At 37.4% G+C, this 25,346-nt stretch overlaps 1 protein-coding gene across 1 annotated transcript in view; it reads left to right on the forward strand.

Annotated features, from left to right (window-relative positions):
* itga11b (integrin, alpha 11b) overlaps window positions 1-25,346 on the forward strand; it is an 84,040-nt gene that overhangs the window by 16,607 nt on the left and 42,087 nt on the right. Inside the window, exons 3-10 of the mRNA XM_056451307.1 lie at window positions 13,570-13,676; window positions 14,244-14,335; window positions 16,638-16,752; window positions 16,826-16,953; window positions 17,521-17,669; window positions 18,806-18,950; window positions 19,068-19,230; window positions 21,474-21,544. Of these exons, the coding sequence (XP_056307282.1) occupies window positions 13,570-13,676; window positions 14,244-14,335; window positions 16,638-16,752; window positions 16,826-16,953; window positions 17,521-17,669; window positions 18,806-18,950; window positions 19,068-19,230; window positions 21,474-21,544 (970 nt within the window). The remainder of the gene's footprint in view (window positions 1-13,569; window positions 13,677-14,243; window positions 14,336-16,637; window positions 16,753-16,825; window positions 16,954-17,520; window positions 17,670-18,805; window positions 18,951-19,067; window positions 19,231-21,473; window positions 21,545-25,346) is intronic.

Consider the following 25,346-nt stretch of genomic DNA (forward strand, 5'->3'; position numbering starts at 1 on the left):
CAACAAGAACATAAAAAACATCACTATACAAACATTATAAAATCCTAACATGATAGACAAGCTTTATAATTTCATAAAAATATAGTTATACAAGATATAACCTGATTTAAAAAGAAATCTCAGTAGAGAGTAACTTAATACTAAAATACCCATTTCACCATTTGTTATAATAGTTATAATATTAATAATTTATGCTAGTTTAACTATTTATTGATTTATTATTTTACACTAGCTATCAATAGTGTTTAAGAATAGGTCTTATTCAAAAGTCTTATAATGACAGGATAAAAACTATCACCAAACCGCACTGATTTGGTCCTCAGGCTTCTGTAACGTCTGCCTGATAAAAATAGTAAAATGGTTAGCACTGTCGCCTCACAGCAAGAAGGTCACTGGTATGAGTCCCAGCTGGGTCAGTTAGGATTTCTCTGTTGAGTTTGCATGTTCTCCCCGTGTTGGCGTGGGTTTACTCCAGGTGCTCCGGTTCCCCCACAGTCCAAACACATGCGCTATATGGGTATTGAACACACTAAATTAGTCGTAGTGTATGAGTGTGTGTGTGTGAATGAGTGTGTATGGGTGTTTTCCAGCACTGGGCTGTGGCTGGAAAAGCATATGCTGGAGTAGTTGGCGGTTCATTCCGTTCTGGCGACCCCTGATAAATAAGGGACTAAGCCAAAAAATATTAATTAATGAATATGATCTTTGTAATGAATTTTGGCTATTCCTAATTTCCTACAACTATACCCAATGCAATTCAGACTGGTTTGGAGGTCCAGTCCGAATTCATAATCAGATCTGAGAATTTCATATTTTGGCAAATCAGAGTTTGATTTTCCTCAAGGGAATCTTCAGCATTTGAGCATTCTCTCAACTGCTGCCTTTGAGAAACAGCCAAGATATCACAGAGAAACGCAGAACTTCAGTGATCATTTTCTCAGTGAGTGCTGTTATCCAACTGTTTTTTTTATCGTTGTGAAATGCGATCGCACACATCAGGGTTCCTCTGTCTGCTGGCGAACACAGAGTCTCAGATTTGACCATGAAAAATCTCCCAGCGGGAAGATGAAGTAAATCTTGCTGAAATAAATCAAACTGCGACTCTTCTGAAGCAACGCAATTCAGATGCAGATTTCTGGAAACTCTGCACAAAACAAATATCAAAACTCATGACGAAAAACAATGAAGACATAAGATCTACGTCACTGCAGTTTGTTATGATATAGATGTTATCATTTATTACCTGTTTGTTTAGTCACAGTTGGAGGAATTTAAGAAGTCCGGTATCTTTAAATATTATGCAGTAATTCAGTTGTGGTCCAGCACTTTAATTTATCTTATTTAACACAAATAATAAGGAAAAGATAACTGAACATACCCAGCAGGCACACAATGTTATGAGACATTAATATTAGGTTAGGTCAGGTGACCAAAATCCATTGTCTAGCCAGTGTCTGAGGACAATGTTATTTTGACATCCAATAATGACGACAAATAACGTTGATATTTGGTTGATATTAGATTGAGTTGGAAAATGACCAAAATAGAACATCGAGCCAACATCTTAAACCAACGTCATCTTGACGTCAAATACTGACATCTATTCATCAGGTATGGCAGGCTAAATCCAATGTCTGATAGACGTCACAGTGGTAACATCCACACAACTTCAAGCTGTAAAAACATTAGACGTTGATATTTGGTTGATTTTAGGTTGAATGTTAGACATTGATGTTGGCCTGACGTTGAGTTCTGATGTCAACCTGATTTTCATTACCAAACAAAATGCAATATCCCCACGACTTTGGGGTACAACGTCAGTTTGACGTCATGTTGATGTCCTGTGCCTGTTGGGTATGGACAGCTAAAAATTGCAGTCTATAATAATTAATTAAAGTCTATAATAAGTCTCTAATAATTCATTAAAACATCATGTCAATATTACCCGTCTTTCGATTGAGATGTTAAACTGAGGTTCTTACTCTATGTGGTTATTAGTAATCCCATGGCACTTCTGGTAAAGAGTAGGGGTGTAACCCCGGTGTCCTGGCCAAATTCCCTCCCGGCCCTTACCCATCATGGCCTCCCAATCATCCCCATTCACCGAATTGGCTCTATCTCTCCACTCCACCAATAGCAGTGCAGTGTGCAGTGGCAGATTTAGGTATGGGCAATATGGGCGATCGCCCAGGGCACCACCTTGCTGGGAACGCAAAAAAAAAGTCCCCTAGTAAAAGCATTGAGATATGATTTATTAATTTAGAGTGGCAATCCCAGAATAAAGACGTTAGGGGCCATTCGCATTCAGTATCTTTTGCACGCGCAAGTCTGTTATTCTCTATGCAGAAAACCATTCCTGTGCGCTTCACACAGGCTCCTGTGAGAATCCCGGTTATTTGCATGCACGCCGATAAAATACGCACCACTCATGCGCCGTGAAACCGGAGTGACAGCCTTTTATGTAGAGGTGTCGACACTCAGAGTTTTGCAAGTTGACAAAGCTAAAGTTAGTGCATTGTTTATGATAAAAACTAAAACTAAAGTTGATGTTTGATTTGTGATTCCAGCCCAAAAACTATCCAAAACCCACTGAAATGCACAAAGACTCACCCTGTTCTCTGGAAATCATGCTAAGTGCAGTTGGGTGGGGGGGGTTGTGATGGTCGCGGAAATCATGCTGGGGCGGGGGGGGGGGTGTTGTGACGGTAACGGAAATCACTCTAAGGGGGGGGGTTGTTTGTGAATTTTTCTATACCCACCTATGTTATTTTACACCCGCAAAATCGTGTTCAAAACCGCCCAATCTGGCAACTCTGGTCGGGTCTAAGACAACAGATAATTCTGTAAAACATATTTATTTTTTTGTATTATATAGAACTGTCAATTCATATAGAATATTCATGCAAAAGATTTCTTAAGTGATCTTAGCATGTCACTTCAGTTGTTATCCTGTTGTCCAGCAACATTTAGGATTGATTTCTGTTTTAGAGTAATGACTATATAATATTCCTAATAATAAATATAAATAAATTGTTATATTTATTAAAAAATAAATACAACAATATAAAGGAAATGGGGGGGGGGGTGTATGGGGTGGTTCGCCCAGGGTGCCATTTAAACTAGAACTGCCCCTGGTCCTGTGGCTGCTGTTGCATCATCATCATCATGCAAATTATATATCAATTATACAACGCCACATTTTATTGTCAGTGACTACGTTTACATGGCCACGAATAATTCGATTTTAATGCAATTAAGACAATACTCTGATTAAGAGTCGACCATGTAAACAGCCATTTTTGATTCATTTAATTTGATTAAGGTCATAATCGAACTATAGAGAAATCGAATTGAGACATGTGAATTAAGACCAAAGACACCTCCATCGTGAAATGCGGAGGTTTTTTTCTCCCATTCAGCGTGCGGTATGAATGTTCATTAAAACTACACTCTTTCAGCAGTTCATAGCTACATCCAACATCTCGTTTGTCAGGGGGGCATGCATGAAATGTTCCTGAAGGAAAGTGAAAGTGCCAAACTGCAGTTAAAGTCAACAAATTAAAAATGAAACACCTGAAATTACATGAAACTCCGGAGGAAACGTGGATAGCGCGATGACGCAATGACGTTAATCGAATTATGTGTAAAACGGGATCATGAAAGGAACATTAAAAAAGCAACTCATGTAAACGTCTTCATCTTATTATTGTCTTAATTAGATTAAAGCAAATAATTCGATTACTGATGTCCATGTAAACGTAGTCACTCATGGTGGCGGTATTGTAGTGTTAACTGATTGCTCAGAATTACTCGTTGCTGAAAAAAGTAGAGTGAGTTAAGAAGTGAAAAATGCGTAAGGGTTAGTTAAGCAACAGAATGAAGCGCTTTTTGAACCATTATTAAAGACTCAGGACAAAACTAAAAACTGCTCCGACCGTATTTGACAGAGAAAATAAAAGTGGCACACAAAGGATGGCTTGAGAGTGAGTAAATTATAGGGTAATTTTCATTATTTGGTGAACAATTCCTTCAATTCTTCTTGCATCACGGCATTACTGTAACTCGTCCGGCTCTTTTACGGTAACTCAAGTTCAAGCTATTCAATTAGTCCAGAAACATTACACAGTCACAGTTTGGGGTCTTTAAAACACAGCGCATTGTTTAGCCTCATAAAAGCCCAGACACACAAAACAAAACCTCAGAACCGCACGTCAGCTTCCTGTGGTTTAATCCGGAGGTTTGTCAATGGGATGGAGAGCTTGTGTGAATCTTTGATGTGCACAGGTAAATAAGCGGAAAGTATGTGCACTTGTCTCGATCCGCTCTGGAAAATATGTGTGTGTTGTGGCTTGTAATTCCCAAACCCCCTCCTGCGCATCGAGACGGAGCGTGTGGCGCGCTTTTCCTGCAGGAATGTGATTTAGGAGCCCGGAGGAATGTTGTTATTCAGGTTTTTTTTTTTTGAGGAATGTCACTTCAATGAAGTCTTCAAAGGCTTTAATTATGGAGACAGGTCAGTCTCAAAAGTAATCCATTTACAAAATAAAATTCATCATTCACGTTTACAAAATCCAAATCGTAAATTCAAAACACAACTCATACATGCACAAATCCAACTCATAATTAAAAAACAATATATAAATACACAAATGCAGTTGGTAAATTCAAAATACAATATAAAATGAATATAATATAAATGTAATATACAATATAAATGAAAAAAAACACTATTTGTGAAAGTAGTAAAAATCATAAATGTTTCCCCAAATTAATTAGATTTGTATATTTATTAATTGAGTTTGGAAATTATGAATTGGACTTTGTAAATGTGAATTGTGCTGTCCATGTGTGACTTTTATTTTGTAAATGTATTTTTTTTGAGACTGACCTGTCTCCATATTTATTCACTATTATGGATATAAATATTTTAGCTCTTCAAAATACAACCATTGACATCCAGAGTAAAAAATAAATAAACATATTATGGAATTCAATGACTACGGAGACGGGTCAGTCTCAAAAGTAATCCATTTACAAAATAAAATTCATCCATGCACAGCACGGTTCACATTTACAAAATCCAAATCGTAAATTCAAAACACAACTCATAAATGCACAAATCTAATTCAGAATTAAAAAACATTATATAAATACACAAATGCAGTTTGTAAATTCAAAATACAATATAAAATGAATATAATATAAACGTAATATACAATATAAGTGTAAAAAAAAAACACAATTTGTGAAAGTAGTAAAAATCATAAATGTTTCACCAAACTAATTGGATTTGTATATTTATTAATTGAGTTTGGAAATTATGAATTGGATTTTGTAAATGTGAATTGTGCTGTCCATGTGTGACTTTTATTTTGTAAATGTATTTTTTTGAGACTGACCTGCCTCCATATTTATTCACTATCATGGATATAAATATTTTAGCTCTTCAAATTACAAACATTGACATGCAAGTAAAAAATAAATAAACATATTTTGGAATTCAATGACTACGGAGATGGGTCAGTCTCAAAAGTAATCCATTTACAAAATAAAATTCATTAATGCACAGCACAACTCACATTTCAAAACACGTTCTTTAATACACAAATAATTCATAATTCAAAAAACACTACATAAATACACAAATCCAATTCATAATAAAAAACACTACATAAATACACAAATTCGATAAATCTGGGGAAATATTTGATTTTTACTTGTGAATTCACAAGTTGTGTTTTGCATTTATGAATTGTGTTTTGAAATATATGAACTAAACTTGTGTATTTATATATTGTTTTTTAATTATGAATTGGATTTGTGCATTTATGAATTGTGTTTTGAATTTACCAATTGGATTTTGTAAATGTGAATCGTGCTCTGCATGTATTTTTTTATGTATTATTTTTGAGACTGACCGGTCTCCATAAATGACTGCCAGTTTCCAACATTCTTCAAAATATTTTCTTTTGAGTTCAAACAAAACGAAAGAAAGAAATAAGATTTGGAGGATGAGTAAATGATGATAAAATTGTCCTTTTTAAGTGAACTGTACCTTTAAGTAAAGTCAAAGGAGTGTTAATGCACTAAATATTTTCTATTTCTATTTATTTATTAAATATATTCATCTTCAAAACACATCTAAACAATGTTTAGTATCTTAAAACTACATTAAAATGACCCCTGCTGGTTTATTTAAGGTTTGTCTGCATATATGTTTACACGTTTTAAAATCAATATGAAGTTAAAGTGGCCTCTACACAGTAAAATGCAATTAGTTGACTTCATTCATTCATTTTCCTTCAGCTTAGTCCCTTTATTCATCAGGGGTCGCCACAGTGGAATGAACCGCCAACTTATGAACTTATCCAGCATATGTTTTGCACAGTGGATGCCCTTCCAGCTGCAACCCAGTACTGGGAAGCACCCATACACACTCATTCACACACACACACACTCATACACTACAGGCAATTTAGTTTACCCAATTCCCCTAGAGCGCATGTGTTTGGACTGTGGGGGAAACCGGAGCACCCGGAGGAAATCCACGTCAACAAACTCCACACAGAAATGCTAAATGACCCAACTGGGAATCGAACCAGCGACCTTCTTACTGTGAGGCCACATTGCTAACCACTGCGCCACCGCGTTTGACTTAATTTTTATAGATATACACATTTTTAATTTACTTAACGATTTCAAGGTTACAGGTTTACTCACTTTTTATTTAAGTCAACAAACCAAGGCCATTTTTACTCCATATTGAATTTAAAACAGTGTACAGTATTTTCTTAAAGGGATAGTTAACTCAAAATATAAATGTACTCAACATTTACACTCCCTCAATACCATTATGAGTTTATTTATCCTGTTGAATGCAAAAGAAGATATTTTGAACAATGTTAGGGATAAAAAAGCAGCCACTGACTTCCGTAGTAGGAACAAAAAATACACAAGTAATTTTTAAGTGAACTGCCCCTTAAAGAAGCAAAATGATGTACTGTAGGACTTGTTTTTCATAAAACAATTCAAATAAATCATGTAAAACTAAACGTTTGCACTGAAAATCAATTAAAAACACTGTAGAAAAGATGCTCTGAATCATGTGTGTGTTTCTTCAGGCTCCTTTTTGATATGAAACGTCCTTTAGAGACTTAACACTGATCTAAAAGTCCTGCACATGTCAATTATCCTGCTTTTATTTTGGCATACTAAAAATTATTTCTTGCTAATCCTATTTTATTTACTTTAAATGAAGTACTTGTGTTCCTTCAGGGATGCGGATATCCACAGATCATCATGTTCTGATCTGGAGGATTAAGAAAAACATCAGTCTATATTTCTAATGACATTAGCAGACGCTTTTTATGCGATGTACGGCACAATGATTACAGCTGCTGGAGGACCGAGATGTTACGGCACAGTGTGAGTGATGAAATCGGATCTGTTTGTTCAGACAGACAGTCGAAGAAATGCTAATCCGATCATGCTTTTCAGACTGAAATGCATTTCTGAAATTCCAGTTTTAATTCAATTTCAAAGGCAGTTTGGTTTGGGTTTGTAAAACCACATCGTTTTTAACGGCTCAGACTGCTAAACGGATTTGAGTCGGATATTATTGTGCAAACATGAATCCACAAAAATGAGTAAAAATGCTGTAATTTGCATCCCAGATCTGCATATTTCAAATGTTTGCATTTTAAGGCATCCAAAATACTGATGAGTGTGTAGAGTTTATCTTAAAGCAAAACATATTTAATTCAAAACAGTTCATAAATGTCTATAATTCATTGATTATTAACAAAAAGACATCAACAACAATAAATAATGCATCATATTAGTTAGGTTTTAGTTTATCAGTCAATTTCTGTTTACATTTAGACCTACAGCTTTCCAGTTACCAATGTTTTACCGATGTTTACTCAATGTTTACGGTTTTACCCATGTATGTTTTGTGTATTTTTGTGTTGAATTGGGGTAAACTTAAATTGTTAATTCAGTGAACGAATACTGAGTAGTTTCTCTGCCATGTTGCAATCATACAGCTTGCTGCTAACCCAAAATATCATGGATGAAACATCCGTGTAACATGCCATTGTTATAAGAAAACCCAATAACCTGCCAACCTAGATCTATTTTCCACATCCAAATATAATGCGTAGGTTTTTGACACTGTATTGATTCACAAAGCAATTAGAGTGCTAGCTTTGACCGCAATGTAAATGAAAGGCGGGATAAAAGCACACGGGTTTGGATCGACTTAAGAATGGGTAAATATTGGCAAAAGTATTCATTCATGGTAGGATACTCATGGTTTGTTTATGGTGAGAAAGATAAACCATCGTCTTAAGATGTTGAGTGCAATTTATTCTGAAAGCCCTGGCATGTTTTGTTAGCATCAGATGGCTCTGGGGGGGGGGGGGGGGGGGGGGGGTCGGTTTAACTAGACGTTCCTCAAATAACTTTGCCTCAGGATAGACTAAACCTTCACTACAGGGGCCGAAGAGAAACAGTATACGCTCCAATAATGGATGGTCAAACAGCGGTGAACTATAGGAACTGATGGAACTGGACATGCAGACAACAAATGCAATCTTTTATGTGTCTCAAAGCAATATGGTTGACAGAACTCCTAATTGCTGGTTTTAGTAGGTGTTGTTGATTTTTTTTAACCCTGTGAAACTTGTTTATGGCTGGTCTAATTGCCCAAAACTTCTATAAAACCATCAAACTAAACCATTCTGATAAATAAAACTACACTGTTAAAACACAAATATAAACCAGCAACAACAGTTGTTTACGAGTTTAAGTAGGTTTAGTTTTTCAGACTGTTTTTTGGACAGAGGAAACAGGTTTTAGCTGGTTCAAATGCTTAAAACCTCTATAAAACCATCAAAATACACCATTCTACCATTCTAGCAATAGGTTGATTTATGTGTTGGTTTTTCTGTGTAGTGAAGTTGGCTTTTAGCTGGCTTTGGACTACAAAAACCTCTATAAAGACCATTCTGACTAGAGTAAACCACCCTTTGGTAAGTAATATCATGCAAAAATTACATTTCAATTAGCAGTAAGGTGGTTTACTAGCCTTAGTTGGTTTTCCACTCTGGCGAAGTTGCATTTTCATCTGGTTTAGACGTCCAGGTGCCTTAGACCTCTATAAAACCATCAAACTCGACTACTCTGGCTTGTGTAAACCACTCTGTTGACCGGTTAAAACCACATTTTAACCAGTGATAAGGCGATTTACTTAGTAGTCTTAGTAGGTTTAGTTGGTTTTTCACACTGATAAATTTGGCCTTTCATCTGGTTTACCAAGTCCAGCAATAAAGTGATTTGTGTGTCTTAGTATGTTTTTTTGGACTGGGAAAACTGGACTTCATCTGGTTTAGATGCCTAATACCACTATAAAACCATCAAACTAGACTGTTGAGCAGTTAAACCATATTTAACCAGCAGTATACAGTATATGTGGATTTTGGGGGCTTAATAGGATTAGTTGGCTTTTCAGTCTGGTGAAGTTGGCTTTTAGCTGGTTTTGGAGGTCCAAGAGTCAAAAACCTCTATAATACACCCTTTTGACTAGAGTGAACAACCCTTGTGGCAAGTAAACACATCCAAAAACTACAATTAAACTAGCAGTAACATGATTTACTAGCCTTAGTAGGTTTAGTTGGTTTTTCAGGCTGATAATTTTGACATTTCATCTGGTTTAGCAGGTGCCACGATAAGGTGGTTTGCGAGTCTTAGTAGGTTTGGTGTTTTTTCGGAATAATGAAACTGGTTTTTATCTGGTTTAGCTGGTCCAAATACCTAAAACCACTATAAAACCATTAAATAACACCATTCTGGCTTGTGTAAACCACTATGTTGACCAGTTAAACCCATATTTAAACCAGCAATAGGTTGATTTACTGGCCTCAATAGGATTAGTTGGCTTTTCAGTCTGGTGAAGTTGGCTTTTAGCTGGTTTTTGGATGTCCAATAGTCAAAAATCTCTATAAAAGACCATTTTGACTAGAGTAAACCACTCTTGTGGCAAGTAACAACACCTAAAACTACATTTAAACTAGCAGTAAGGTGGTTTACTAGCCTCAGTAGATTTTTAAAACCTGGTGAAGTTGGCTTTTCATATATTTTAGCTGGTCCGAGTGCTTTAAACCTCTATAAAACCATCAAACTAGACCATTATGACTAGTTAAACTTACTCTTTAAAATGAGTTGGTCTTCCAGACTAGTGAAGCTGGCTTTTATCTGGTTTAGCTGGTCCAAATGCCTAAACCCTCTATAAAACCATCAAACTAGACCATTCTGGCTTGTGTAAACCCCTCTCTTGACCAGTTAAAACCACATTTAAACCAGCAATAAAGTTAAGTAGTCTTAGTAGGTTTATCAGACTGGTAAATTTGGCTTTTCGTCTGGTTTACCAGGTCCAGCAATAAGGTGATTTGTGAGTCTTAATAGACTTGATGTTTTTTCAGACTGGTAAACTGGTTTTCAGGTCCAAAGGCCTAAAACCACTATAAAACCATTAAACAAGACCATTCTGGCTAGTGTAAACCACTCTGTTGACCAGTTAAAACCCATTTAAACCAGCAATAAGGTGGTTTACTAGTCTTAGTATACAGTAGGTATAGTTTGTTTTTCACACTTGAAAATTTGGCTTTTCACCTCTTTAAAATATAAGAGTCTTAATAGGTTTGGTGTTTAATCAGACTGGTGAAACTGGTTTTCATCTGATTTAGTTGGTCCAAATGCCTAAAAACCTCTATAAAGCCATGAAACTAGACCATTGTGACTAGTTAAACTTACTCTCTATGTTGGGGTACTAGCATTATTGGGTTTAGTTGGTTTTCCAGTCTGGTGAAGTTGGCTTTTCATCTGGTTTAGCTGGTCCAAATGACCAAAACCTCTATAAAACCAACAAACCACATTTAAACCTGCAATAATGTGGTTTGCTGGGCTGAATAGGATTAGTTGGTTTGCCAGTCTGGTGAAGTTAGCTTTTCATCTGGTTTAGCTGGTCTAATTGCCAAAAACCTATGTAAAACCATCAGATCTTTAATTAGTTTGCAGCTCATTTAGCAAACCACATTGAAAACAATAAAATTTGCTGGTCTGAGAAGGTTTAGTTGTATGCTGGGCCATTCTGGACAACACTGGTGACCATGCAAACCCAAAAATCCAACTGTGTTGTGTAGTTTTTGCTTGACAGAGCTGTGTATTGACGGACAGTAGTGATTCTGTGATTGTAAACTCATGGCTGTAGGTCGCAGTGGCAGCACAGGAATGTAAACATTGCCATGGATGGATTTCAGAGGCCAAACTCTGGGATGCGGTTTGTCGTTGTAGCACTAAACGTCTTGATCTCGACGTGAACAGCATAACTGAGTTTTGCTGCTGGTTTCTGGTATTGGCTCTGTCTCAGAAATACCTCAGAAGCTGGAAAAACATCAGCCTAGCGGTTCCCTGCTGTAGTGTTTTCCTCTATCAGGGAGTGAATGACTGCGACTGGAGCGCTGCTGGAATGCTGAACTTCTGATCCTGTTTGTGTTTCTCATTAAATGACTGTTTGGGCTCTGATCTGCTACCGTTCGCCATACTGCACAGTCTTAAAGTCTTGTATAAAAGCCTTAATAGTAGACAGCAAAAAGTACACATGATTAAAATGACCTTTCCAATTTCATGCAAAATTAGCACCATGTTTCTAGGGTGTTGCTGTGAGGTTGCTAAGGAGAAAATATCCAGGTGGTTATAAGAGTGTTGCTATGGGTTGCTATAGTGATGGTTTCTATGAGGTTGATAAGGTATTTGAATGATTGCTACAATGTTGCAAAAGTTCTGTATTTTAAATGGTTACTACAGTATGGTGTTTGGATCATTGTAACATTGTTGCTATGCTACAGCTATGGTATTTTAAATGGCTGATAAGGTATTTTGAATGGTCGCTACAGTGTTGCTAAAGGGTTGCTATAGGGTTTATAGGTAAGTTTATTTTAGAAGGTTACTATGGTGTTTTGGATAATTGTAACATTGTTGCTATGCTATTGCTATGGTATTTTAAATGGCTGATAAGGTTTTTGGATGGTTGCTACAGTGTTGCTAAATGGTTTGAATTTGGTTTATAATTTAGTGTATTTTAGAGGGTTACTATGCTGTTTTGGATAATTGTAACATTGTTGCTATGCTACTGTTACAGTATTGTAAATGGCTGATAAGGTACTTTGGATGGTTGCTACAATGTTTCTAAAGGGTTGCTAGAAGGTTTATAGTGTATTTTAGATGGTAACTATGGTGTTTTGTATCATTGTAACATTATTGCTATGCAACTGCTATGGTATTTTATTTGGCTTATAAGGTATTTTGATGGTTGCTACAGTGTTTCTAAAGGGTTGCTATAAGGTTTATAGTTTATAGAGTATTTAGATGTTTACTATGTTGTTTCGGATTATTGTAACATTGTTGCGATGCAATTACTGCAATATTTTAGGTGGCTGATAAGGTATTTTGGATGGTTGCTACAGTGTTGCTAAAGGGTTGCAATAAGGTTTGTAGTTTAGTGTACTTTAGATGGTTACTATGGTGTTTGGATCATTGTAACATTGTTGCTATGCAATTGTTATGGTATTTTAGTTGGCAGATAAGGTATTTTGGATGTTGCTACAGTGTTGCTAAAGGGTTGCAATAAGATTTATAGTGTATTTTAGATGGTTGCTATTGTGTTTGGATAATTGTAACATTTGTGGTGATGCAATTACTACAATATTTTAGGTGGCTCTTATGGTATTTTGATGGTTGCTACAGTGTTGCTAAAGGGTTGCTATAAGGTTTATAGTTTAGTACATTTTAGGTGGTTACTATATTTTTTTAGATCATTGTAACATTGTTGCTATGCAACTGCTATAATATTTGAGGTTGCTGATAAGGTATTTTGAATGGTTGCTACAGTGTTGCTAAAGGGTTGCTATAGGTTTTATAGTTAAGTTTATTTTGAACGGTTAATACAGTGTTCTGGATCATTGTAACATTGTTGCTATGCGATTGCTATTTTAATTGGCTGATAAGATATTTTGAATGGTTGCTACAGTGTTTCTAAAGAGTTGCTATAGGATTTATAGTGTATTTTAGATGGTTACCACAGTGTATTGGATCATTCCTACACTCAAAAAAAAATGTTCTCCCATTTTTCATGACCTGAACTCAAAGACAACTTTTTCTTTGCACACAAAAGGTCTATTTCTCCCAAATATTGTTCATGTATTTGTCTAAATCTATGTTAGTGAGATTGAAACGCCATCAATAACACACAGCTGTGTTTGTTGTTCAATTTTTCAGGTGGTGGCTAGACTAAAATAACTAAATAAAAGTCCATCAATGCATTTTCATTATATCTGTTTGCTCAAATGATTAAGTTAAGCAAATACAAGATGTACTAACACTAATCCTCCTTGGCAATAAATAACGCTAAGTAACTAACTGGTTGCGATGGATGTATTTTAATTAAGCTGCATAATTTCACAACATATCAAAGAACATGTAGCAAGCTAAGTATATATTCTTGTATTTCAGGCTCCTCGTTGGAGCTCCCTTCGAGACCAGCGGTGAACACCAGACAGGTGACGTCTACAGATGTCCACTAGATAGCAAACGCACAAACTGCACACGACTGCATCTAGGTATCATATCACCATTCTGACTCCACAAAATAAAATGTGTTAAAATTAGGGCTGCACAATTTATCAAAATGAACAGAAATAATAGTGCATGCAATATCCATATTACATTCACTTAATGTGCCAAGCATTTGTGTGATGCATGCAAAGGTTGTTTATCCAAATTTGGCCAATCAGATGGAGCCTTACAATCTTTAGACCTGCCTTTTCATTAGGTGCTGTTCTTCTATTGGCTAGAGCAGCCCAAAGATGAACCTAGAGCTGAAAATGAACAAATGACAGCAGCAAATATGAGTTTACAGTCATTCATAGTGTTTTAAAGTCTAAATATTTGCACCTTGACATATATTACCTTATTTATTTTAGTTTGATTATACATAAGCATGTAATTTGTTACTAAAAAAAATCATTCTAATAAAATGGCATGTAATATCACAAGAAACATCGTTATCGCAATTCTCAACAATATATTTTTTCACTGTATCGTGCAGCCCTAGTTGTAATATAAGATTATAATATAATACAATATTTTTTGTCTCAATTTTCTCTTGCCATTTGGCTGTTTCCAAGGAAAGATATCCCTGAACAATGTTTCCGAACGCAGAGATAAAATGAGGTTGGGAATGACTCTGGCTACAAACCCGAAGGATAACAGCTTTGTGGTAATTTTCATGTTCACTTTCTCAATGATTTTAAAGGAGCAGTATGTAGGATTGACACCTAGTGGCTGAACTAGGTATTGCAATCCAAATTCAAAATATACAATGGCTCGGTGCAAACGCAGGTTGCCAGATTGATGACACAAACATGAGCGAGCGTGCATCTCGATTGAGCCTTATGCCGCAGTCACACTAGATTTTGGTCATACAGCGCTACGAAAAGGTGCGGGATTAAACAAGATGATTAAACATTTAAAAAAGCAAGCGATTGGTCCATATGTTAAATTTCTGTCCAGAGAGATCATGTTTTGATCTTTGATTGGTCTCACGCAGTCACGTGATGCGATTTCGCAAGCTTTAACTTTGCAATGCAGCAAACTGCTAAACATGTCGCACGAGCTTGCGATTCCAGTCTGTCGCATTCGCGCGCACATGAATGGAAGTCTATGGGGCGATAAGTTCAGTGTGACCGCGGCTTGACTCTGCTCAGCTAATGTTTACAGCTATAATAATATTTGTATTATTTGCTAATTAAACACCACCTCATGTGTATTTTTATAACCCTGAATCTGCATCTCATTTCGGAGGCTGATGCTGTCCTCTAGAGCAGTGGTTCTCAACTGGTTTGGCCATGAGACCCACATTTTTACATGGTCATCAAGCCGCGACCCAAATTTTTAGCAACTATAATATAATTTTAGGAATCATAATTCATTTGTTTTCATTTGTTTACACACACAAGCAGTGACAGATAAATCATAAGAAAATCTTACAAATTACAAAAGACTTACAAATAAACAATATTTTATTGCTGTCATTTAACAAAATGCATGCACTTTTGTGATACCCTCAGCTCTTGTCTTTGAAAATAGTCCACTGGCTTGTCCTTGCAACTGGGATGTTTGGTTTCTAAATGTTGTTTTAATTTAGAAGGTTTCATGCTCTCTTGTGAGAGCACCTCACTACAAACATTAAAGTTCCAGCAGAATTCAGAAGCTGTTGCTAAGAAAGTGCATCAGAGAATGTATGTTCTTAGAAAACTGAACTCTTTCTGTGTAGAAAAAACGCATACTGAGAACTTTTTATACCACCTATATCGAGAGTTTATTAAGCTTTTCCTTTTTATGCTGGTTCTCTTCACTTTCCGTTAGAGAGAAAAATCGACTACAAAATTTAGTCAAGACTTGCTTCAAGATTATTGGTCTACCTCTGAGGAGTCTAGCAGAGTTACATGAACAGCAAGTATTAAGGAAAACTCAAAGTGTGATAAGAGATGACTCCCATCCTCTGAAGCCTTTTTTTGTTCTGTTGCCCTCTGGAAGAAGGTTAAGAAGCATTAAATGCTCTTCCAACAGATATAAATTTACATTTGTTCCAGAGGCAGTAAGGCTTTACAACATTACATTTTAGCAAGTTTTAAATTTACATTTCTAATACATGTGTTTTTCCAAGGTTTTTTTTTTTTCTCAAGTATTTATGAAGTTATACATGAAGCATGCTGGATTTTTTTTTTTTTTTTTTTTTAACACTGTCTGTAAGTGACTTGTCTGTGTTTGTTGAATCATGAAAAGCTATTACCCTAATCTAATTGCCCCTGGTGGGATTAATAAAGTTGTTAAACTTAAACTTAAAGACACACTGAGGTTTTAAGCCTTTTTTTTGTCGTCAATATATGTAAATCCATACTTTACATATTCGGGGTCATACTTGCGCATTGACATATTTGTTGCTATAACTAAATTCAATTTCACATGTCAAACTGTATGGTTGTCGTGCGTGCATTTCAAAATAAAAGTCTGGTATGAGCAAAATAAATTACAATTGTTTTGACCACAAACTCCACGACCCACTGAAAATGTTCCCGTGACCCACTTTTGGGTTGCGACCCACCAGTTGAGAAACACTGCTCTAGAGGTTACATTTTCGGCCGTGTTCACATACATTCAGTTAGACTTAAAATTAACTTTGAAATTAAATACATTGTTTATCACCAAGGCAACCCAGGTTGCTGAAATATAATTGGGTAAACTGGCATGCAGTAGGCGGAGTTACAGAGATCAAAGCAAAGACAGACATTCCAAAATGGAACGCACATATTCAAAGCAGAATAACTGACTTTAGCATCGCTTTTCAGATAAACAAATATGTTCACTTAGCCTTTCTTAAATATCTGCAAACATGGTATTTGTATGCTTTAAAAGAGTCAAAACCTTACAAACAGCACCTTTATATATACTAAGAATAATTCATCAGTGTATGTTATTGTAAAAATATAAATAAAAGAGTAAACTGAGTTGTGTTTCAGGCATGTGGGCCGCTGTGGTCCTATGAGTGTGGAAGTTCCTACTACAGTACTGGCATCTGTTCAAGAGTCGACAGCAGCTTCAACTTTACCCACAGCATCGCTCCAGCCTATCAGAGTAAAGCTTCAAACGTCTTCTCATTAATAAACGCTTTGTCACACGCATACTGACAGCGCTAGTTTCTCCACAGGATGCGAGACCTACATGGATATAGTGATTGTGTTAGACGGGTCCAACTCCATCTACCCCTGGTACGAGGTTCAGGATTTCCTGATCAATGTGCTACAGAAGTTTTACATCGGTCCAGGACAGATACAGGTGTGTCTGAGTTATGGCCTGGAACATCGGTTTGGACTGTTCCGGGTTTGATTTAGTGATGTTTTATAAACAAATTTCGTGAGGAGCACGATCAGTCTTTGACGAGGCTAATTCATCATCACACACAATCCTTCTATTATCCAATCAGCTCAAGAGCAAACCCCTATAAATAGTCAAACACGTCATACCTCCGTTCTGTCTTGACTTCAGCGTCCCTCCACCACCCCAACTCCACACTATTAAACCAGATACCTATTTAAATCTGAGGGGGGAGCATTCTGGAGCCGGGCTAGACACTGTGCTCGGACCCTCTCTCTTTATCCTGATAAGGGGAATAACACTAGTTAGGGTGTCTTCCCGAGCTCAGAGCCCTCTCTCCGGACAGCACGCCAAATACGCATAATCTATTCAGTGTGAACTCATGAATGACCGGTTTCTGTACAAAAGCAGCACTGTACTCGTGCGAATCAGGAACTATAGTCCAAAATTGTAAAACCTAATCTGATATTACAGAAAATATGCATGATTAGTCAAAGATGTCACCGGGTGTTGTTTTCTATTGTCTAGGTAGGGGTCGTCCAGTACGGTGAAAGAGTCGTGAATGAATTTCGTCTGGATGATTTCCGTACGGTTGACGAGGTTGTGGCAGCGGCTAAAAATATCGACCAGCGAGGCGGAGAAGAAACACGGACTGCTCTTGGGATTAATGTGGCTCGGTAAACTTTGTTTATCTGTCTGCCATAACTTATGTGAAAATGTATTTACAATCGATACAATAACTATGTTTATATTCATTCATTCATTCATTTCCCTTTATTAATCTGGGGTCACCACAGTGTAATGAACCGCCAACTTATCCAGTACATGCTTTACACAACGGATGCCCTTCCAGCTGCAACCCATCTCTGGGAAACATCCATACACACTCATACACTACGGACAATTTAGCCTACCCAATTCACCCGTACCGCATGTCTTTGGACTGTGAGGGAAACTGGAGCACCCGGAGGAAACCCACGCGAACGCAGGGAGAACATGCAAACTCCACACAGAAACGCCAACTGATCCCAGCTGAGGCTCGAACCAGCAACCTTCTTGAAATAAGCTGAAGACGGAACACAATGAATGCGTTGAATTGCCTCACTGCAAGAAGGCCGCTGGTTTGACTAACAGCTGGGTCAGTTGGCATTTCTGTGTGGAGTTTGCATGTTCTCCCCGTGTTGGCGTGGGTTTCCTCTGGGTGCTCCGGTTTCCCCCACAGTCCAAACACATGTGCTCTAGGGAATTAACTTGGCTATAGTGTATGAGTGTGTGTGTGAATGGTGTATGGGTGATTCCCAGTAATGTGTAGCGGCAGGAAGAGCATCAGCTGCGTTAAACATATGCTGGAATAGTTGGCGGTTCATTCCGCTGTGGCGACCTCTGATAAATTAGAGACTAAGGCGAAAGAAAAATGAATGAGTGAATAAATACAATAAAGAAAACAACACAATTGGAATAAACAGAGTCTTATCATTTTCCAAGTCTACTAGCGCTCAGGTACAGTAATTGAATAATAATCCTTATTTGTAAGTCGCTTTGGACAAAAGCATCTGCTAAATGACTAAATGTAATAACTACATGTAAAAAATAAACAATACAATCAAATTAATCATTATTAAAGTTACAATTTCTGAATGGATTTAAAATCAAAGGCCTCAAAAACACATGATCCAATAGTCAATTATAATACAAACTCAACACTGCGTGTCCTGCGATGTGAGTATTGCGATCACATTACGAATATTGATGATGAAACCATATATTGTGCAGCCCTAATTTTGATGTTTGAAACCCAATGCATTTCTAACAGAACTCAAGCATTTAAACACGGAGGTCGTCCAGATGCTAAAAAAGTCATGATTGTGATCACGGATGGAGAATCGCACGACAGTCTAGACCTGAAGGCGGCCGTGGAGGAAAGTGAGAAGGATAATATCACCCTGTACGGCATTGCGGTGAGTTACTGCTTCTTTCCAGCTAAATCCTCCAGATATCAGATTCTTGAGTTGTGTTCAAACAGGTGCACAGGTCGAACAGGTGAACATAGCTCAGATATTTCAACGCCGTTGCAGGTTCTTGGCTATTATAATCGACGAGGGATCAATCCTGAAGCATTTCTGAGGGAAATCAAGTTCATCGCCACCGATCCAGACGAGCACTTCTTCAGTGTCACAGATGAGTCTGCTCTGAAGGATATCGTTGATGCTCTGGGAGAGAAAATCTTCAGCTTGGAGGGCAAGAAAACATAATTAAATGCTTAAGCCTCATCTATAGATTAGAAATTAGACAAAACATACAAGCAACAACTTAACAACATTAAAGAAGTGGCCAAAATACATTTAAATGTTCACAAGAACACATAAAACTACTCAAAATACTTTAGTAGCCACATAGCAACATGCTAAAAACTCTCAGAACCCATTACAAACCTCACATCAACACCCAAAACTACCCAAAATACTCTAGTAACCACATGGCATCAAGCTAAAAACCCTCAGATCACCTTACAAACCTCACATCAACACCCAAAACTACCCAAAATACTCTAGTAACCACATGGCATCAAGCTAAAAACCCTCAGAACACCTTACAAACCTCACATCAACACCCAAAACTACCCAAAATACTCTAGTAACTACATGGCAACAAGCTTAAAAACTCTCAGACCACCTTGCAAACCTCACATAAACACATAAAACTACCCAACACAATCTAGTAACCACATTTCATCAAACTAAAAACCCTCAGAACACCTTAAAAACCTCACATCAACACCTAAAACTACCCAAAATACTGTAGTAACCACATGGCATCAAGCTAAAAACCCTCAGATCACCTTACAAACCTCACATCAACACCTAAAACTACCCAAAATACTGTAGTAACCACATGGCATCAAGCTAAAAACCCTCAGAACACCTTACAAACCTCACATCAACACCTAAAACTACCCAAAATACTCTAGTAACCACATGGCAACAAGCTAAAAACATTCAGAACACCTTACAAACCTCATAGCAACACCTAAAACTACCCAAAATACTGTAGCAAGCACATGGCATCAAGCTAAAAACCCTCAGATCACCTTACAAACCTCACATCAACACCTAAAACTACCCAAAATACTGTAGTAACCACATGGCATCAAGCTAAAAACCCTCAGAACACCTTACAAAGCTCACACCAACACCTAAAACTACCCAAAATACTCTAGTAACCACATGGCATCAAGCTAAAAACCCTCATAACACCTTACAAACCTCACATCAACACCCAAAACTACCCAAAATACTCTAGTAACTACATGGCAACAAGCTTAAAAACTCTCAGATCACCTTGCAAACCTCACATAAACACATAAAACTACCCAACACAATCTAGTAACCACATTTCATCAAACTAAAAACCCTCAGAACACCTTAAAAACCTCACATCAACACCTAAAACTACCCAAAATACTGTAGTAACCACATGGCATCAAGCTAAAAACCCTCAGAACACCTTACAAAGCTCACACCAACACCTAAAACTACCCAAAATACTCTAGTAACCACATGGCATCAAGCTAAAAACACTCAGATCACCTTACAAACCTCACATCAACACCTAAAACTACCCAAAATACCCTAGTAACCACATGGCATCAAGCTAAAAACCCTCAGATCACCTTACAAACCTCACATCAACACCTAAAACTACCCTAAATACTCTGGTAACCACATATTAACATTTTAAAAACCCGCAGATCACCTTACAAACCTCATATCAACACCTAAAACTACCCAAAATACTCTAGTAACCACATGGCAACAAGCTAAAAACAATCAGAACACCTTACAAACCTCAAATCAACATCTAAAACTTCCCAAAATACTCTAGTAAACACATGGCATCAAGCTAAAAACAATCAGAACACCTTACAAACCTCAAAGCAACACCTAAAACTACCCAAAATAGTAACCACATGGCAACAAGCTTAAAAACCCTCAGATCACCATACAAACCTCATATCAACACCTAAAACTACCCTAAATACTCTAGTAACCAGATGGCATCAAGCTAAAAGCCATCAAAACACCTTACAAAGCTCACAACAACACCTAAAACTACCCTAAATACTCTAGTAACCACATGCCAACAAGCTAAAACATTCAGAACACCTTACAAACCTCACATCAACACCTAAAACTTCCCAAAATACTCTAGTAAACACATGGCATCAAGCTAAAAACCCTCAGATCACCTTACAAACCTCACATCAACACCTAAAACTACCCAAAATACTGTAGCAACCACATGGCAACAAGCTTAAAAAATCCCTCAAAACCCCATAACAACCACTGCACAGCAACTTCAAAACCATTTAATGCACCTTAGCAACCACTCAGAACACCCTAGCAACTACAGAGGCACACTTGCAGTGAATATGACACTCAAAAAATGTCTAGTTTTCTTAGTATTGTTTGACTTTTCCACAGGCACCAACCAGAATGGTACGGCCTTTGGTTTGCAGATGTCTCAAGCCGGATTCTCTTCACATATCGTAGAGGTGAGTGCGTCTCCATCCATTCCAAGCAGAAGAAGTATAAATATTGACCACAGCGCTAATGTGCGGAGAATTATATTAAGTACTCAGTGGCGTGTGTGAAATGCTGTTATTCTGCTCTTTGCACTCTGAGATTGAGTTTGAAGCTCTCGCATTAGCCTGGAGCAAAAGCTACGGCATCAGTCAAAATAAAGAGTCATTGAAAGAATGATTCGTTTACCGCTCGTGGGAAAACAAACCTGAGGTACATCCTTTTAGGGCCCGACAGAAGCACGAAACACCAATCTTTCAATTAAAATGAGGCTTGCTTACTTTTGAAGTGGTTCCACATGCTGTGAGAGGCATGAAATCTGTTTAAACTGTCTGTCTTCTGAGGGAACAGGACACATTTTTTTCACATTTTCTCTTGGATGGTTCGAAGGTCTGGGGTTCATTTAAAGGAACAGTCCACTTTTTTTAATTTTACAGCTCTCTACAGGTGCGTTTTACCATTTTTGAATCTATTCAGCCATTTCTCCGGGTCTGGCGGAAGCACTTTTAGCTTAGCTTAGCTTAGCATAGTTCATTGAATTGGATTAGACCATTAGCATCTTGCTAAAAAATAAAGTTTTTCCTAAGTAAAGCTTGACTCTGCTGTTACATCGTGTTGCATTCAGTCAAATTTTTTAACCTCCCTCCGTACGTCCCTCCTTTGGATGTACATCATTGATTACCATCACACAAGTGTCCACTACAGGGGGAACATCTGAATGGGTTTAAATGCAATGCCCTAATCCTTTGAGCACTTGAGAATTACACTGTTGTGGCATCACAATCTCATAGTATTCTGCAACACAGGCTCATTCTGAAAATGTAGCCCTACAGACGTTTCTGGAGACCACGAATTATGTAGCCAGAGGTGCGTATGGCTGCATTTCATTTTTTTAAACGAACGCTACGAGGCGGTATGACGTCATTCCTTTTCGCACTGACCGCTTACCTCTGTATGGACGGCTTTCCGGCTGCAACCAGTTTGTCTTGTTAGCTCGCCGTGTACTTCAGCGGACTTGAGACGCAGGTAGGAGTTGACCACAGCAACAGGGTTCGAGTCCGGTGAAGAGCAGTTCCAGAAAGCAGGTAAGACAAAAACAGAATCCAAAAAATAAAACAAACAAAAATAAAAATCAGACGAGGGCTTTTCTTTTTCTGGATTGCTTTTGAAACGTGTTAGTTGGGTTTAGGGAAGTGGGTGGGCGGGTCAATCAATAAAATTGTTTGGGTTTAGGGAAGGGGGAGTGTGGGCCAGTCGATCGACTCAGTCAGTCAAAAAGTCAGTCAACAGCGGCCTCTGGTGGGTTTACGCGAGAACAGCAGGCACGAATGGCACTCGCGAGAGAAAGTTGAGATCTCAAAAAGCATACACAGCGGCCTCTCGTTGATTCGCGAAAACAAAAACTGCAGAAAAACGTGCCGCAGTGACGTATTTCGCAGTCTCCAGAAACATCTGCAGAGGTACGTTTTCAGAATGAGCCTAGGTTGGTATTCTGGGACATATAGGTGCTGGAGTGGACATATGAAGCCAACTCTCTCCCCTTACATCAAAATCACGGGATTAAAGGTATATCCATGTAAACTTCCCTCATTTACTTGATCAAGTGGAACGCACTTTAAAATGGCGGCAGGTAAGGAAGTGTGTTTCTAAAAGTGGAGTGGAATGCCGCCTTAAAGACCGAAATGAAGATGAAAAATAATGATATTATGCAGCACTGTTAAATAGCTACCTACAGGGACAATTTTCAGGCCCACGTAATATCATTGCTGTTACAGTCATGGTACGGCAGCAAAATTTCTTGATTATTATGATGAAATGAGAGTATAATTCCTAGCCATATCAGCGTAGAGAGTAACAACTTTTCATTTTCCATCAGTCTTAGTACACGGTGTTATTACAGATACATTTTTTGTACATTTTTAAGCGAGATGCTAATGGTCTAATCCATTTCAGTGATTTATGCTAAGCTAAGCTAAAAGTGCTTCAAAACTGGAGATCAGCTGTATGGATTAAAAAATGGTAAAACTCAACTATTTAACTCTAAAATTAGACTATTAAAAAAGTAGTGTTTATTAGTTGAAGGACAACAAAACTGAAAAAAAAAAATCAACTTTTCCTGTTGGACCTCAGGGAGAAAGTCATATGTCATATGCTTCATATGTCCCATAATTCAATGGGATCACGTCACAATAGTTCCCAAGTGATCAAGGGTTTAGGCCATTGCATTTAAACCCATTCAGATATTCCCCACAGTAGTGAACACTTGTATGATGTAATAAATGTTGTACATCCAAGGGAGTGTCAAGCTTTAAATTGAAGAATTAGATTTTTTGGGCAAAATGCTAATGGGCTAATCCATTTCAATGATTTATGCTAAACTAGAAAATGCTAACTTTTTAAAACAGGTTTCACAGGAGAACTTTTAGCATAGCTTAGCATAAATCACTGAATCGGATTAGACCATTAGCAACTGCTAAAAAATAGTTTTGATCATTTTCGCATTAAGCTAACTTTTTAAAACGGGTTTCAAGAATGACACACTATGCGATGCTTTTTTAGTTGTTCATTTTACAATCAACCATGTAGTGCATTAGTTTAGTGTTGTAACAAATGGAGCACTAATGTTTATTTTACTAACTGGAAATTCATTTTCCGTCAGTCTTAGTACACGGTGTTACTTCAGATACATTTTTTGTACCTTTTTAAGCGAGATGCTAATGGTCTGATCCATTTCAGTGATTTATGCTAAGCTAAGCTAAAAGTGCTTCAAAACCTGAAATCAGCTGTATGGATTAAAACATGGTAAAACTCAACTATTTAACTCTAAAATTAGACTATTAAAAAACTGTAGAGTGTTTATTAGTTTAAGGACAACAAAATTGAAAAAAATCAACTTTTCCTGTTGGACCTCAGGGAGAAAGTCATATGTCATATGCTTCATATGTCCCAGAATTCAATGTGATAACGCCACAATAGTTCTCAAGTGATCAAGGGTTTAGGCCATTGCATTTAAACCCATTCAGATATTCCCCACAGTAGTGGACACTTGTATGATGTAATCAATGTTGTACATCCAAGGGAGCGTCAAGCTTTAAATTGAAGAATTTAATTTTTTGGGCAAAATGCTAATGGTCTAATCCATTTTAATGATTTATGCTAAACTAAGCTAAATGTGCTTCCGCCAGACCTGGTGATGGGCTGAATGGATTAACAAACATTTTAACTCTGTAAAATGAGCCTATTTCTAAAAAAAAAAGAACTGTGTAGTGTTCCTTAATGTAAGTTGAAGGGCAACACAACTGAAGAAAAAAATCATAACTTTCACTGTTGGATCCTAGGGAACGAGTCGGCTTTATATGTTTACTCCAGCACCGATATGTCCCACAATGCAATTGTGACGTCACAACAGTGTAGTTTCCAAGTCCTCAAGGGTTTAGGGCATTGCATTTAAACCCATTAAGATATTTCCCCGGTATAGTCCTAGAGATAGTCAAGCTTTGAATTGAAAAATTAGTTTTTTTTGGCGAAATGCTAATGGTCTAATCCATTTCAGTGATTTATGCTAAGCTAAAAGTGCTTCCACTGGACCTGGATATTGGCTAAATGGATTTAAAAATGGTAAAACTGAACTGTTAAACTCTTTGAGAGTTGTAAAATGAGCCTTTTTGCCAGCTAAAACAGTGGAGTGTACCTTTAATGTTAGTTGAAGGACAACAAACCTGAAGACAAATAACATTTTTTTCATACCTTCACTGTTGGATCCCAGGAGCTGTT

Source organism: Danio aesculapii, chromosome 25 (assembly GCF_903798145.1).
Source record: "Danio aesculapii chromosome 25, fDanAes4.1, whole genome shotgun sequence".
In the NCBI taxonomy this organism is placed as follows: Eukaryota; Metazoa; Chordata; class Actinopteri; order Cypriniformes; family Danionidae; genus Danio; species Danio aesculapii.